The following is a 16593-nucleotide window of genomic DNA, read 5'->3' on the forward strand; positions in this document are numbered from 1 at the left end:
CTGGTCCCTGTAATAGTTGTTTGGCACATTTTTTCTCTTTTGCATTGCCAGGGTGATGTATCCCTTTTGTTCTGTCTTCACAACAACCCTGTGAGGTAGGCCAGACTAAGAAAGAGTATAATTAGGCTAAGGTTGTCCAATTAATTTAATGGTTGAGGGAGGACTTGATCTCAGATCTCCCCAGTCAAAGTCTGACGCTATCTACTGTATTGGATTGCCTATCCATGGTGCACAACTGACAAAACTCCCTTTTTTTTTTTTTACCATGCCTAAAGCTGCAACAACCTATACCTACTACACCCTTGCTCACAGTTCCCAGCCCTGCAAGAGAAGGGCTGGGAACTGTCCTATCTATGGAGAAGGAATCTACTTTTTTTGCTCACTCATGTGGTCAGTAGTGGAAAGAGCATTGTCCCTCACCCTCCTTACTGATTCACACGATGTCCTGATATGTCTCTAAGGACACAGTTTAGAGCTGAATCATGATGTTGCCACATACTGAAATGTTAAGAGAAGGTGTGTTGCCATCCCCTGGCCAGGGAAATGGCAAAATATGCACAGGAGATGTTTCATAGACTGTGTAAAGGATGACTGAATAAGTGTGTTGGGCCAAGTTCCTCGAGTTCTATTTTCAGAACACAAGAAGAGCCCTGCCAGATCGGAGCAAAGACCCATCTCGTCCAGCCTTACGTTCCCAAAGTGGCAGGGGGGCAAACTACAAGGGAGAATGGGCAGGAGAGGCAGAAGTGAAGAAGGCTGAAGCTCACAGACGAAGGTGAAATAACTCCGTCTTTGTTTCCGAGCCCCTAGAATATGCTTAATGTATACAGGTAGGTAATGAGGCTCCCATGAGATGTTTTGGTCTATAATTCCCATCAGCCCCAGCCAGCGTGATCAATGGCCAGGGATTATGGGAACTGTAGTCCAAAACATCTGGAGGGCCCCACGTTCTTTACTGCTGTACTAAGGACTTTAGTAGTGGTGAAACCTCCAGCTACAATTGGCTGAACCATCTAATGTCACACTAGAGAAAGGAGGACAGAAGGCCCTGAGAAGGAGGGGAGCGAATGAGGACAGGGCTAGGAGGGAGGGCAACGGGGGGCCGAGGGAGGAAAGAGGTCTTAGCAGGGGGAGTGGGGAGAGGTCGTGCCCTAGAAGAAGGAAAGAACTGGGGGGAGGCCAAGCAGGGAAGGAAAGGGGAGAGAAAAGGCCAGGCGTTGCAGAGGAGAGGAGCTCTGACGTTCACGCAGCGATTTGGGCTAAGCAGCTGAATGTTTGGCCTAGTAGTGATGGTAGCACATGACAACTGTGTAAGACCTGCATTTGCACTGCAGCGTGTGCGCCAAGGTGGAATGGAAGGGCGCCCACGGGAGCCTTCTGTGGCTAATGGCAGCCTGAGTGGGTGGGGGCGGGGGGATTTTTGCCAGGATTGCAGCAGGGGAGGAAAGGGTTAAACTGTCCCATGAGCTGTGATCCTGATTCAAGAGTGATTCAAAATGGAGCCTCCTGCTTACTATTAAATAAAAGAGAACCTCACACAGCCCTGCAGGCGATGCGCTTAATGCGCTGCGTAGCCAGACTAGTCTCATCTTGGGTAGCAATTGAGGTCATTTCCAGGGTGCTACAAATCCAGGGGGTGCTATGGAAGGTCACCCAAGTTAACTTTTCCACCACGTGCTGCATCTGTAAGAACTAAGAAGACCACTCAGCTACTCTTGGGTCTGCTTTTGGGCACCGTTGGCATGTGATCAACTGGCAGATGCCACCGGCATTAGCTGTTCAGACCTGCCCAGTGCCTACAGCACCACCTAGTGGAGGAAAAGGAGACATTTCAGTTGCTTGGCGAGTCTGTAGAACTGGAAAGTAACAGCATAAGACCGTGGGCTCTGCATATATCAGAGTTATATCTGTTTTTTACACTGTAATTACTTCCCCTAGAGATTCCTGGGAATTGTAGTTTGGTGAAGGTGCTGAACTTTACCTGTAAGAAACCAGCCCTGGTCACAAAGGGCATGAGAGGAGGCAGGGGGAAGGACTGGGACTGCTGGCTACCTTGCCCCTTGCCATGCTCTCCCCTCATTAAAGGCCCGCCTCTTTACCCAGGCCTTCCCGGAGGGAATGTGTTCCCCAGTCTGTTTGCTTGCCATTACGGTGTTTCAACGTTTGTATTAATGCTTTATATTAATGTTTTAGCAAAGGTTATTCATTTTAATTGTACTTAATGTATATTATAGTGTGTTTTGTGAACCCCTTAGAGATAAGCAAACAGACAAGCAACGTGTGAGATGTCCCAGTTGCACAGGCTCGTCCGCTCCAAGATGTGCAGGCTCCCCGCGCAGACTACGTGGCAGGTGGACGGGGTCAGAGGTGCAGCCTTGGCTGATGCCACTTAGAGATGCAGATGTGCACATGCTGTCCTCATCTGCAAAGAGCTGTCGCTAGCCTCCCTCTCACAATGGCCACAGTTCTTGGAGGCCCCAAGGAAAGGAAATGGCTATTTAACCAGCTGGGGGCTGACCGTAGATATGCTGAAGTGTTTCCACTTAGGATGATGGAGCTCAGCCACTGGGCCGGCTTAGGCCCAGCCTGTAAGTGTCCTGTGCCTTCTCTTGTATAAGCGAGTGGCTTCCATTCGCTCCAAGAGGAGACAGTGTAGGACAATGACATCTGAAAATGCCCTGGGAGAATTAAGTGGGTTGTGGTTTGGATATGTGAAATGGCAGTGAAGGGCAAAGGGAACAAGAGGTTCTGCATACCCGCCAAGATTTGATAGATTTAAAAAAGGATCCTTGCATACTGGTAACACCTATGCACGCACTAAGGCTGGGTTCAGACAATTGCGGAGGGAGAAGAAGCCATCGTGGCTTCTCCCCCCACCCTTGTGCATGTGACCGCCGTTTACATGATTACCTGCACTGGAGCACAGGCTGGTGTGTCGTCTAAAATCTGGTGCATAGCAGGGGAGGTGTCATTCCCACCTTCCGACCCACGATGTGCAGTAGAGGTTGTAGGGTGGGTCTGAAGCATTCTGTGAATGGCAGTTTTGTGCGCAGCTTGTGCGAGGGAAGCCTTCCACTCCCTCTGCAATCGTCTGAACACCCCCTAAGCCTTCCCGTTACATATTGCCTCAAGCTGTATGCAGAAATTGCTGTCCTGCATTAGTTTCTGAGCTCAGCTGCGTTAGTAAACTGACTACAGGAGTTTTGTAAGAGCGTTTCATGGAATGTTTAAACTCACGATGGAACTGCTTTTGCTTAAAGAGTATCTGCAGGTCAAATGCTGTCAGCAACATTTATTATCAGCATAGGGGGTGGGGGTGGGAAAGCAGCGTGCTGGCATTCAAGATGCATCCATTCTACGCTCAGAACTTTAACTTCTAGAGATCCAGTGTGGGGGTGGGAGGCTGAGACCCAAATTGCTCAAGCACATGTGTGTGCATGCCACCAAAATCTTAAAAGGCATAATAACGACAGAAGAGGGACAGTGTTTTACCAGAGGCAGGTAACAAAAAACAAGCCAAAAACAGGGACGGTCTGTTCCTGGTAAATAGGAACAGTTGTAGCACATAAGTTCTGTTTCTCAACTTTGCAAAAATCATTGTTATGCTGCAGTGCTCTTGGTGGATCTACTCTCCTTTTGTTCATAATGGTTTGATCTGCAGCAATTCATCTGTTTTTATAAAATAAAATTAAGTGCAGAGAGCATGAAACTTTGAAATAATTATGCATCTGTGCCTACTAGGACAACTGTTCTAAAGCAGGCTCCAGTTAAGTTTTTAAAAATCCAGTATACAATACACTCAGTGGATTTAATAAAATAAATGTTTATTTATTCTCTCTGCTAAATTGTATTCAACCCCCCCTCCCCCCATAAATAGCATCTGTTCAAAGAGAGGGGTGAAGTTCTCTGATCTGATTGTATGTAACTGTTGTTGAAAGGACTGGAGTTAATTAGACAAACGTATTTGGTGGGTTTGAATTAATAGGCCAAGCCAGCTTTTTCTCTTTTGCTTCTCTGTCAAATGAATCATATATGGTGTCTTTGGAAACAGTTTTGGCTGGTGCAGGGATTTCTGAGATCCCTACATAATTTTTTTTTGCCATCTTTGAACTGGTGGTGATGGTGTATGCGTTGCTTCGGTAGCATTTCATGGAGGACATGCAGAAGGTTTCCTTCATTCCTCTCCTGAAGTTTGCGTTATACACAGAGTACAAGGTAGGCTTTGAGGCTGAGGAACTAAAGGATATCCAAGTGACCGACATAAAAACCAAGGAGCTCTTTCTGTAGTCTGTCTCAAGTGGATGCCAAAGTTGAACCACATAAAATGGGAGCCACGAGAGTAGAAAAAATAAATTTAACATGAGGAACATCTTGATAGTTTTCACCTTTGTCCTTGGAACGATATTCATTGTCCTCCGGACCGTTCTACCATCTGTACCAATCCTCCAAATATATTTGATTACCTTTTGGTAAAAGAGAATGATGAGAACAGATGGAATCAGGAAAGCCAGCAACAAATGGATGATGCTATAAACAGCTCCATCCCAAGAATATGGCGGGAAAAAGCTGCAATGGTTGTCCCAGCCTGACCCAAAAAGAAAGAAAGCTGGAGACACCAAAGCAGCATCAAAGATCCAAGATGCTGCAATCATTTTCTTGGCTTTTTCTCGGGACACCTTGAAACTCAGGGGATACACAATAGTATAGAATCTGTCCACACAGATGGAAAGCAGCACATAAATCTGGACACCAGGTGTGAGGTACTGAAAATATCTTACGAGCTTGCACATCATGCTCCCAAGCGTCCACCTACCAGAGGCTAGCTGAAGAAGCACAAACGGAGTGCTCCCTATGCTAACTAGTAGGTCCGCACAGGCCATCGAGGCCACAAAGTAATTGGTGGTAGACTGGGTTCTCCTGCTCCTGTGAATTACTAGGCAAACAAGGGAGTTTCCAAAGATGGAGAACAACCATAAAGCTCCCAAAAGCAGACTGGCAGCTATGATTTCCCCAGGCATCAACGCATACTGCGAAGCTGTGTTGTTTTTCTCAAGCCCATGTTCCTTGGGTAAAGCAGCCATCTCACTGCTCGCCAGAGGGTTAGAGGCTTCTGCACGGTGGTGGTTCTGTAGCAGCAGCCCTGATGTTGGGGTAAGAAAAGGAGCAGCGTCGTTATCCATGTCATGGACAAGCAACATATTCAGTCTCTGCTTTAAAGGGCTGCATGGAGAGAGAAGGCCAATCGTTAGTCAAAATGAAAAGAGAAATGCACCCTTAATAACAAACACACTTTGCCTTTATACGCATCCTAGATCAGGGGTCCCCAACGTTGTTGGACCCGGCAGGCACAGCGAATGGCTTTAAACACACACATGGTTCAACTCTCATTAGTTACACAAGTCTTTGCAGGTAACAACCTGACAGCGGGGGGAGGGGGCAGAAGAGTTTCCCTCTGGGGCTGGCAAAGGCAGAACACCCCCAGCCCCCCAAACAGGCCAATAGTAAAAATGCAGCTGATATGGCGATGCTAAGAGGGCTCCTGGGATATGTGCCGGAGGCAGGCGGGAGGACTAAGGGGAAAACAAACCGTGGCAAGCACAGAGTGCCTGATCATCTGCATAATGTGGGTTAGTGAGCGAACAACCCACCCACTGTGGCTTATTTTCAGCACGGCTTATCGTGATGTGCGAACCCGCCCTTTGACATGATAAACCACAGAGGGTTGTGAGCCTTGTTTGTGTCAGCATGGCTTATCGTGACTTCTAAACCCGGCGAGGACAATTCAGCGTGATTTGCACAAGCCACCCTGTCATGTTTCCCTTTGCCCCTGCTGTAAAACTTCAAAAGCCAAATCAAAATGCAGACAAGAGACTTCAGTCCCAAGGCTTTTAATCCACCTAATTCAATGGGTCATTCAGATGCTAATTGTCAGTGACCCACAGTCTACAAAGGAAATGCCATCAGGGAGTTCAAAGGAAAACTACAAAAGTTGACCAACGTCTGAGGAACAGGCGAGCCTGCTGTCCTAACTTAAGGGGTGGGGGTGAGGATCTGCCTCTATCTCGTGAGGTCTTAAGCGCAGCTGTTCCTGCCGGGCCAATTGGGCAGATCGCCAAAGCTCTGCCCCTGCCACTTCTCTCTCAGCTCTGCGTCTGCATCTAGTGCATCTAGTATTCAGGCTGTACCAGCCCCCCTTCTCCCTGCTCGCTATCTCTCACAGGGATGGGAGAAGAGGGGCCTCTCCATCCAGCTGTGCCTTTGAAGCCTGAGGAGTTTGCTATCCGTCTCTGTCCAGGCCTGGGAAATTTCCTCCCCTATGTTTTGCAGTTCCTCTTCAGACTCTGAGCTACTCTGCCAATCGTTGCGCCCAGGGGCAACCCTGGCACACCCTAAGAACCCATGGCGTGTTGTTGGCTTGTCGAAGGTGGTTTGTTCACAGGGTGGCTTGTTGTGATGTGCGAAGCTGGCATGATGGCCTGTGGCTACAGACAAGAGTGGCGAAAAGCCCAGAAGCTCCTTGAGAGTTCTCTAGTGCCACCCGCAGCCTTCCTCTTCCCTCGGTAGAGGGGCGGGCATCGCTGGCGATACAGAAATGACACTTGGGAAAGCCCTGAATGCATTCGCCTCCTTCTCCCCCCTCCCCGGTGTGTCAGAAGTACGCAAATGTGTTTGTAATGGTTTTTATTGTTACTTTTCCACGGCCCTCCAGAAGCGCACAAGTGCCAGATACCCTTGTCCACTAGGCACAGTCTGCAGCAATACATTCCCCTTGTCCATTTCCTTGTCAATTACCTCTTGTCAGCTTTCAGAGTTCAAGGTCAATGGCAGCACTGAAGCTGAGTAGGTAATTTTCAAGGAAACGGACAAGGCAAATGTACTATTGCAGACTACACAGGAGACAGGGGAATCTGCTTACTTGCAAAGGACCGGAAAAAATAAAAATAAAAAACTTATAAACACATTTGCTTACTTCCGAAGGACCAAAAAAGAAAAGTGGCGAGCAAAGTAATTGCTCTGAAAAGGGGTTGCGATCGGGGGCGGGGGGGCAGGGGGATTAACTCCCAATTGTCAATTGCATCCTGTCACATTATGTCTTGAACTGATGCTTGTCAGTGTTGTCCATCCCCCGCCGATTTCACCACTTCTCTTGACCCCGAGCTCCAGAATTGATGGGATGAAGCTACTGAGACAGGTGGGTATACTTCCTGTGGGAGTACGGGTGTAATTACTGCAAGAGTGTGGGTGTACTTAAAAATGGGTTGGTTTTTTAAATTTTCTTTTCTTTTTCTGTTGTTTGTCAGTACACTCGCCTGCTCCAGTAGCTCCATCCCACTCTGCCGCCACTTTCTGAGTCTGGGTCCAGGGGAAGCGTATGGGGGGGGGGGCAGGCAGGGAACTGATCAGTGTCAGATCAAGCCATAATACAGTGGGAGAATTAAATCAATAAGTGGGATTTCAACATGTACAGCGGGGATATGATCTATACTGCTGATGAAAGTAAACAGCGAACAGGCAAATGTGCACAACTGCGCACTTGCAAATGACAGAAACATTTAAATAAGAAACACGAGCCCATTTGTGTACTTCCAAAGCACCGGAGCAGGGTGGGGGAGGTTGCAAATGGGAAAATTGCACTGAAAAGGGATAGCACTCTGAAGGGGTGGGAAGCCAGAAAAGTTTCCCTCCATAGGGACAAAGATACGAGAGGGGTTGTGCCACAAAGGACCATGGCATACATGGGCATGCAGGGAGTGGGCTGGAGGGGTAAGGGAGAGGCAAGCCTGAGGCCCAGTCGTCTGTCAGGAGTAACATGGGATAGTGAGCAAACAGCCCGTCCACCATGGTATTTTCAGGGTGGCTTATTGTCATGCGTGAACTAGCCCTCTGTTTTAACCAGCTTTATCCCTAAGGAGCAGGGAGATAGGAAACCCCACTAGAGGCTAGAAAGAAGAACCAAACCTAAGAGATAGCTCTCTATTCTTTACAACCCTTCCAGCATTATATTTCTGTAAGCCCTGTCCCAGTACCATTAGCAACATATCTAGTCCCTATTCAAATATTTGTAGATAATGAAATGGTTCCAGAATGTCTAAACACTACTGACACATTTGGCATATGTGCCAAATTGTGTATATATGTATCAGTCTGTCATTGGAGTCAAGCCCCCCTTCTGGCTTCTTGACTTGCCCAGCTGAAGCCATCAACGCCTACACCTCTCAGACAGGCCTGCTCTCCTTTATATGATCCAGAATGTAATATAAACGCAGCACCCTACTTGATAACAAGACATACATGCGTACATACATTATAACAATGTGTACATACTTGATAACATGCATACGCATACATACTTGATAACATGCGTACGTACTTGATAATACAACTTGATAACATGTATATAGTTGATACTGCATACATACTTGATAGTATACATACTTGATAATGCGTACATACTTGATAACAATGCATACACCTCTCAGACAGCCCTGCTCTCCTTACATCCAGAATGTAATATAAACGCAGGACCCTACTTGAATGCATAGATTTCATAATTTTCACTATTGCTCCTGAAATGAAAATGCGATCTTCTGTCTACCTATGTGCCAAAACTCTAATAATGAAGGATGCATTAGACCATGGATTTTCACTATGGTTCCAAGAGCCAGATTTTGCCTTTCTTTGGCCGTAAGTTCTAATATGCATAGTGATTCCCACAACATGTACTCATGTGCGTCAATCCACGGTAACCCATTAGGATAGGTCCCTGGATAAAGCCCCAAAATTCATGACAATCACAGCCCTGCAAAAGAGCTGACACAGGCGGCTAAAGGATGAACGCAGAGCTCTCTGTCTGGCGGGTGTTGTGGTGCTAATAGTACTGGACAATGCCAGCCGCGGTTAGTTTCCCCCCATGAGCTGACTTTGTGAGACGGTTTTACAAGCGGCCCGCCCCTCAGGGATAAAGTACAAGCTTTGCATACAGAAAGTCCCAGGTCCAAGCCTCAGCATCTGAAGCAACAATGGAATTCTCAAAGAACTGGAAAATATCATCAGGGTAGTCTGTTGATGGTTGGACTGGATTGGGAGGGTCTGGCAAACAGCATTAGCTGAAAAATTAATGTTTTATAGAAAATTGTTCAGAGGAGTGACCAAGAATTATAATTTCACAGAAACGTGGTTCCCCTTTATAACATATATTACTGCAGGCTAATCTGGATTTCATCCCCTCAGATTCCCAAGCAACTTTCTGAACTGGTATACTCACCTGAAAGCAAAACAATGAAAGTGACGTATGTTAATGAAGGTGCTATATTGACACTCTTTTCTTTTCTCTTGTTTTTTTTAATTGTTGAAGTTTCTTTTGGAGTTCTTATTATTCAGAAACATTGCTTTTAATGAATATAAAAAGAGAAGAAGGAATGATTTCCAAAAAAGGGGACTTGGCATCTCTAGTGAAAAGGCTCCGAGGTCACAGGGCCTCTGCCGGAGAGCTCAGAGAGTGGCTGCCAGAACAGATGGCAGGTCCTCTCGCTCGGCATAAGGCCATGTTCACAGGGAATGATTATCGCCAGCAGCCTGTCTAGAAGAAGAGAACAGTCCAGCCACACCCAGTTGGGGTGACCGCAGTGGGGGTGGAGTTGCCAGAAGCCACAGAGCAGATGAGGCAATTGGCCAAGTGTGTCCTGGGGAAGGTTCCTGGATTGAGCGAGGCTCCCTCTCATCACCTGCTCTGAGGCCTCTGGCATCATCGGACGGGTGGGGTGGCTAGGTGTCTTTTTTTTTACAGAGGACAGTCCTCTGTTGAGATGTATTTCTATTTAAATCATAACCATTATTTTTAAAGTTTGCATCTATACACAGAAATTAGCATGTGCAAATTCAGTGCAAATTTATGTCCCCCCTTACCCTCTTCTTTAGTGATGCATGTCCTCTTTTTGGGTGATTCACAAGTGGCCACCCTGTTTGGATCAGATGAGGTGAGGCCCAGCGGGCTGCAAGTGGCGAGGTGCTATGGCCACTCCTTTGGTGCACCGGAGACCTCAGGCCTGCAGTGCACAGAGGCCTGTGCCTGCCTGCAGGGGACTGCTATAAAGCCTGTGGCATGCTGAGAAGGCAGTGATGCCGCCATGAGGCCCCTAGCAGGCCCAGGGGTCGCTGGTATCCGTAAATACAGATGTTCCACAGATAGGCCTTCTAAGGCTGCAATCCTATACACACTTACCTTGGAATGAATCCCATTGAACTCAGTTGGACTTACTTCTAAGTAGCTGTATATATGATTCTACTGTATAGATACCAAGAATCTATATTTAACATCAGCAGAGTTCATGTATACATTAAATGTCAGAATTAGAGACATGACTTTCTGAGTTCTATTGTAGTCTGAGCTGAATACATTATGCGCTGAGTCACCAGAGACACATAATTTCGCTTTGGCAAAAATTATCACTTTTCAGAGACATATTCATAGGCGTGAAACGTTTTTCTTCAGAGGAATGTATAGCAAGTTGAGTTGTATCATCATTATCATCAACAATTCAGCATCATTGACCACAGGGCCTTTTGCAAACAGTTCAGCTGATTGAGGTGACTCGATGCTGAAGGTGACTCGATGCTGAAGCCTTACTTTTAGCACTGCGCTTTAGCTCCCACATATAGCGTGTGGGTTGTAGCAAGAAAATACTATCTCTTAGCCAATTCAAAACATTTTTTTTGAATTTTGTTAAACGTTTATTTTATTGATGTACTGAAATATTTTAAGACTGCCCTCCACCAAAAGCTATCAGGGCGGTGCACAAAATGAGACCCAAAAGTGGTCATGTAGTCAGAAAACATAAAAAAGAATTCAGAATACAATCATAAAGCTAATTAAAATTCAGTAAAGTATAAATGGACAGAATTGTAACCAATTAATTAATCATTCAATCAAACTTAAATACATTTTAACACATGCATGTATTTAAAATACATTTTGAACATTCCAGGCCTTAATGAAGATGCCTTTTTGGAATTAAATAAGCACAGGAACACAGCAGCAGCCTTACTCTATCAGGCTGATGGCTCATCTTGCCACTATCCTCTTCCTAACCATGGCCAAACAAATGCTTCCCGGAAGCCCTCAAGCTTCCCCCTCCCCCAGGTAGACTGCTTCTGGATATGGATATTCCATGTAGGCGCCATGGTTAACAGCCACTGATAGGCCTGTCCTCTGTGCAGCCCTCTAGTCCCCTTTCCATACAGTGTCTATCATGTTGTGGCAGCAAATGCTCTAAGTTAAACATGCACTGTGTAAAGAAGAAGTACTTTCTTTTTAGTCAGGGAGATTGCCAAAGTCCTGAGTCTATTTGAAGGGAATTTCATAGAACTGTAGAACTGTAGGGTGGGAAGGGGCCTTTGAGACCATCGAGTCGAGCCCCCTGCTCAGTGCAGAAAGCCTGATTCCCAGGCGGTCTCCCATCCAAGTACTACCCAGGACTGACCCTGCTCAGCTTCTGAGATCAGGCGCATCCAGCCCTCTGGGTTCTTAAAAAAATGTTTTTGGTTTTTTACCTGCGGAATCCAAATCTGTCCCTACCCAAGTGATACGCTTAGCATTGATCCTAAAACCAAGGGAGGCCAAGATAGATGACGCAAGCTTCTTAACAGCATATGCTTGACTTGGAGCCACACTGTTTAATCAAACGTGTGCTGTAATTCTGTAGGCATGTTAATATTAGGCCGAACATTTATCCCACAGGTTTACGTAGCCTACACTGATAAATTACAAAACTGAAATCACCACAACTCAATTAAAAACTAAAATATACACATATTCTGTAATCAGAGCAACAATGAAAAGTTTACAACTACAAAAATAGCACCTGATATTACCTTTGAACAATTGTTTATGATGGCCAGTTGTTCTTATATCTGCTTATATGCAAGAAAGCCAAGTGGCTGTCTGATGAGGCTTTACAAGTAGCTGAGGAAAGAAGGGAAGCGAAAAGCAAGGGAGAAACGGGAAGATATATCCAACTGAATGCAGAGTTCCAGAGAATAGCAAGGAGAGACAAGAAGGCCTTCTTAAATGAACAATGCAAAGAAAGCGAGGAAAACAACAGAATGGGAAAGACTAGAGATCTCTTCAAGAAAATCGGAGATCTCAGGGGAACGTTTTGTGCAAAGACGGGCATGATCAAGGACAAAGAAGGCAGGGACCTAACAGAAGCAGATGAGATTAAGAAGAGGTGGCAAGAATACACAGAAGAACTATACAGGAAAGATCTGAATGGCCCTGATAGCCATGATAGTGCAGTCACTGAACTTGAGCCGGACATCCTCGAGAGTGAAGTCAAGTGGGCCTTAGGAAGCATTATTAACAACAAAGCTAGCGGAGATGACAGTATTCCAGCTGAGCCGTTTAAAATCCTAAAAGATGATGCTGTTAAAGTGCTGCACTCAATATGCCAACAAATTTGAAACACTCAACAGTGGCCACAAGACTGGAAAAGGTCAGTTTACATTCCAATTCCAAAGAAGGGCAATGCCAATGAGTGTTCAAACTACCGCACAATTGCACTCATTTCACATGCCAGCAAGGTGATGCTCAAAATCCTACAAGATAGGCTTCAGCAGCATGTGAACCGAGAACTACCGGAAGTACAAGCGGGGTTTCGAAGAGGCAGAGGAACTAGAGATCAAATCGCCAACATTCGCTGGATCATGGAGAAAGCAAGAGAATTCCAGAAAAACGTATATTTCTGCTTCATTGACTACGCTAAAGCCTTTGATTGTGTGGATCACAACAAACTGTGGCAAATTCTGAAAGAGGTGGGAGTACCAGACCACCTTACCTGTCTCCTGAGAAACCTGTACGAGGGTCAAGAAGCAACAGTAAGAACCGGACATGGAACAACCGATTGGTTCAAAATTGGGAAAGGAGTACGACAAGGCTGCATATTGTCGCCCTGCTTATTTAACTTATATGCAGAGTACATCATGAGAAACGCCGGGTTGGATGAATCACAGGTTGGAATTAAGATTGCCGGGAGAATTATCAACAACCTCAGATACGCAGGTGATACCACCCTAATGGCAGAAAGTGAAGAGGATCCAAAGAGCCTCTTGTTGAGGGTGAAAGAGGAGAGTGCAAAAGCTGGTTTGAAACTCAACGTTAAAACTAAGATCATGGCATCTGGCCCCATCACTTCCTGGCATATGGAAGAGGAAGAAATTGAAGTAATGACAGCTTTTATTTTCTTGGGCTCCAAGATCACCACAGATGGTGACTGTAGCCATGAAATTAAAAGATGCTTGCTCCTTGGGAGGAAAGCTATGGCAAACCTAGACAGCATAGTAAGAAGCAGAGACATCACCTTGCCGACAAAGCTATAATCAAAGCTATGGTTTTCCCAGTAGCAACGTATGGCTGTGAGAGCTGGACTATAAGGAAGGCTGAGTGCCGAAGAATTGATGCTTTCAAACTGTGGTGCTGGAGAAGACTCTTACGAGTCCCCTGGACTGCAAGGGGGTCAAATCAGTCAATCCTAAAGGAAATCCACCCTGACTTCTCATTGGAATGACAGATACTGAAGCTGAAGCTCGAATATTTTGGCCACCTAATGCGAAGAGAAAACTCCCTGGAAAAGACCCTGATGAAGATTTCGTCTTTGATTTCAAAATCTTTGAAGATTTTGTTTGCCTTCAAATGAAAGATTGAAGGCAAAAGGAGAAGGGGACAGCAGAGGATGAGATGGCTAGATAGCATTACCGATGCAATGAATATGGACTTGAGCATGCTCCGGGAGAGAGCGGAGGACAGGAAGGCCTGGCATGCTATGGTCCATGGGGTCACAAAGAGTCGGACACGACTGAACAACAATAGGATTCAATGACTATTTTACAGAAGTCAAACAAGTGTTTATTTCCCTGAAATGCTGATTCACTATATACTGGCAAAAGGAAAAATGGCAAATATATTATGGGTGCACAAAAATGGATTCAAGTGAAAACTATACTTGCAGGGGAAACTTTTAAAATGCTGTATCTCAGCCATTTTGTAGCTCAGTTTTTAAACCTTCAGCCAACTTATAGCTGTCATGATGGAGACGTTCCGTGCCACATTTCAAGCAGTTGGGGCAAAGTTGTATCTGATGGTCTCATTCCACCTGCTTGTGGAAGCCCCTTCTTCATCCTTGCGCTAGTGTCAAATCCAATACCGCTAGTATTGCGCTAGTGTCAAATCCAATACTGCGACTCTTGGGCAAGCTGTTGTGCCAGCCGATGGACAAGGCGCCTCACAATTTTATTTATTTATTGATTGATTGATAAATAATAAATAAATAATTATTTAAAGCGGTCTTGGAACTGGGATCTGAATTTCTCAATCTATATTTCTTTTCTTTTCATCACCTGCAGTTCCAAGACCAGTTTCAAGCTGAAGTAGTTGGGTGGTTCCCTTTCACTGGAGATACCCCCTAGTGGCAGGCTCACAAGCAGCTCCCCACTTTTTGGGCCCTTATAATGAAAAGAGATCGATTGTTGGAAGTCCAGCACAAATTCCTAGGGACTCATGGGCTTTGCAAAGAAATGGCAGCTGGTACAGAATGTGGCAGCTGGAATGCTTGTGGGAGGCACACGTCCAGATCATATTATTCCTATTCTGTATTATTTACATTGGCTGCCTGCTAGTTTGGGGGCCCAATTCAAGGTGCTGGTTTTGGCCTTTAAGGCTCTACATGGTTCGGAACCATATTATCTGAGGGACTGGCTACATCTGAATGAGCCTGCCAAGCGCTGAGGTGAGTGACAGAGGTCATAGTCTCTGGCCCACCAGCAAGAGGCTGGCAGGTACTAGGAACGGGGCTTTATTGGTGGTGGCTCCACACCTTTGGGACTTCCTCCCCAGGGAAATATGCATGGCCTCATCACTGCTGGCTTTTAAAAAAACCCTGAAGACACATATATTCCAGTCTGCATTTGCTGCTTAAAAATCGTTTGGTGCTGCTGCTGTGTGTGTGTTTTATTGTAACTGTATGTTATTTTTTATAATATTGTAAGCTGCCTTGTGAAGCTAATGTGCCCTGGAAATCTTTTTCGTCATCAGCATCATCATCTGCTCAGATGCAGCAACCCTACTTGGCGCACTGTGGTGCGCAACAGCATGCCAGTCACAGTGCTAAATTAATATATGAAGTCTATATATAGATGGATGGACTATTGGTCCATCTAGCCCAGTATTGCCCGCTCTGACTAGCAGCAACTCTCCAGCTGGAAAAAGTGCAGAAAAGGGCAACCGAAATGATCAAGGGGCTGGAGCATCTCCCCTATGAGAGGCGGTTACAACAGCTGGGATTGTTTAGCTTGGGAAAAAGGAAGGTAAGGGGAGGCATGAGAGAGGTGTGCGAAATTATGCATGGTGTGGAGAATGTGGACAGGGAGACATTTTTCCCCTCTCGCAAGATGCTAGAACCCAGGGTCATCCCATGAAGCTGATTGGTGGGAGATTCAGGACAGACAAAAGGAAGGACGTCTTCACACAGCACAGAGTTAAACTATGGAATTCACTACCAGAGGATGTAGTGATGGCCACCACTTTGGATGGCTTTAAAATGGGGCTGGACAAATTTCTGGAGGAAAAGGCTATAAAAGGTTGCTTGTCTTGATGGCTGTGTGCTACCTCCAGTACCAGAGGCAGTGAGCCTCTGCGCACCAGTTGCTGGGGAACATGGGCGGGAGGGTGCTGTTGTGCTCCTGCCCTGCTTGTGGGTTCCTGGTCGACAGCTGGTTGGCCACTGTGTGAAGAGAATGCTGGACTAGATGGAGCCTTGGTCTGATCCAGCAGGGCTCCTCTTACGTTCCTATGTCCCTTTTCAGCCCTGCCACCTCAGGTCCTTTAACTGGAGATGCCCAGCATTGAAACCAGGGCTTGCTCCATGCAAGTTATTTGTCTTTTTTAAGAACAGAAGAACAACAGAATAGCAACCATGAAACACAAAGATGTATTTCTTAGGCAACGAGTGGGGAGGTGGTGATCCCATCAGGGGTTGCATTGAAGACTATTAGTTAAAGATAAGGAGGTATGTAATATTTTTACATTAAAGCAAATTTATAACAATTTTAATCATACCTGTACCCAGTAGATGATATCATTAGGGACTACTGGGAAAATTTGTGTTTCTTATGTTTTTAAGGAACCAATTTCTTTTTAAACAGAAGAAATATTTTTTACCTTTTCTTTTCTTCCACAGGGCCTCCAGGATGAATTTTAAAAGCAGCCTAGCAGTGCTAATCCTCCCAAAACACATTTAAAAGCAAATCTGATTTTTGTTCCAAAAGAGGAGAGAGCTCTCCTTTAACCATTTCATTGTCAAGCACGAGGAACACAGAAGTGGTCATACCTGCTTCTAAGCATAATCCAGAGTTCAGCTGGGTTTTCCATTAGGAGTTCTGGCTGAAAGGACACTCATCATACCGGAGATCAAAAGTGTTTCACAGTTCTGAAATCTTCCACATCTGGAGATTAATCCAACTGAGGTTTAAATGGGTGTCAAATGTGTTATTCTTTTCTGGAAAGAGAAAATGATTATGTTTTGTTCAGGGCTCGCTATCAGC

The 16593-nt window shown here is 45.6% G+C and overlaps 1 protein-coding gene across 1 annotated transcript; it reads right to left on the reverse strand.

The window, feature by feature from the left end:
* Positions 1-3950: 3950 nt before the first annotated feature.
* Positions 3951-5198, reverse strand: GPR19 (G protein-coupled receptor 19). Its single transcript, XM_084811862.1, has one exon. The coding sequence runs from the start codon at positions 5196-5198 to the stop codon at positions 3951-3953; it is 1248 nt and encodes a 415-aa protein (XP_084667988.1).
* Positions 5199-16593: the final 11395 nt, after the last annotated feature.

This window comes from Heloderma suspectum, chromosome 7 (genome assembly GCF_057233095.1).
Source record: "Heloderma suspectum isolate Gila_16-S chromosome 7, 16-S_ref, whole genome shotgun sequence".
Lineage (NCBI taxonomy): Eukaryota > Metazoa > Chordata > Lepidosauria > Squamata > Helodermatidae > Heloderma > Heloderma suspectum.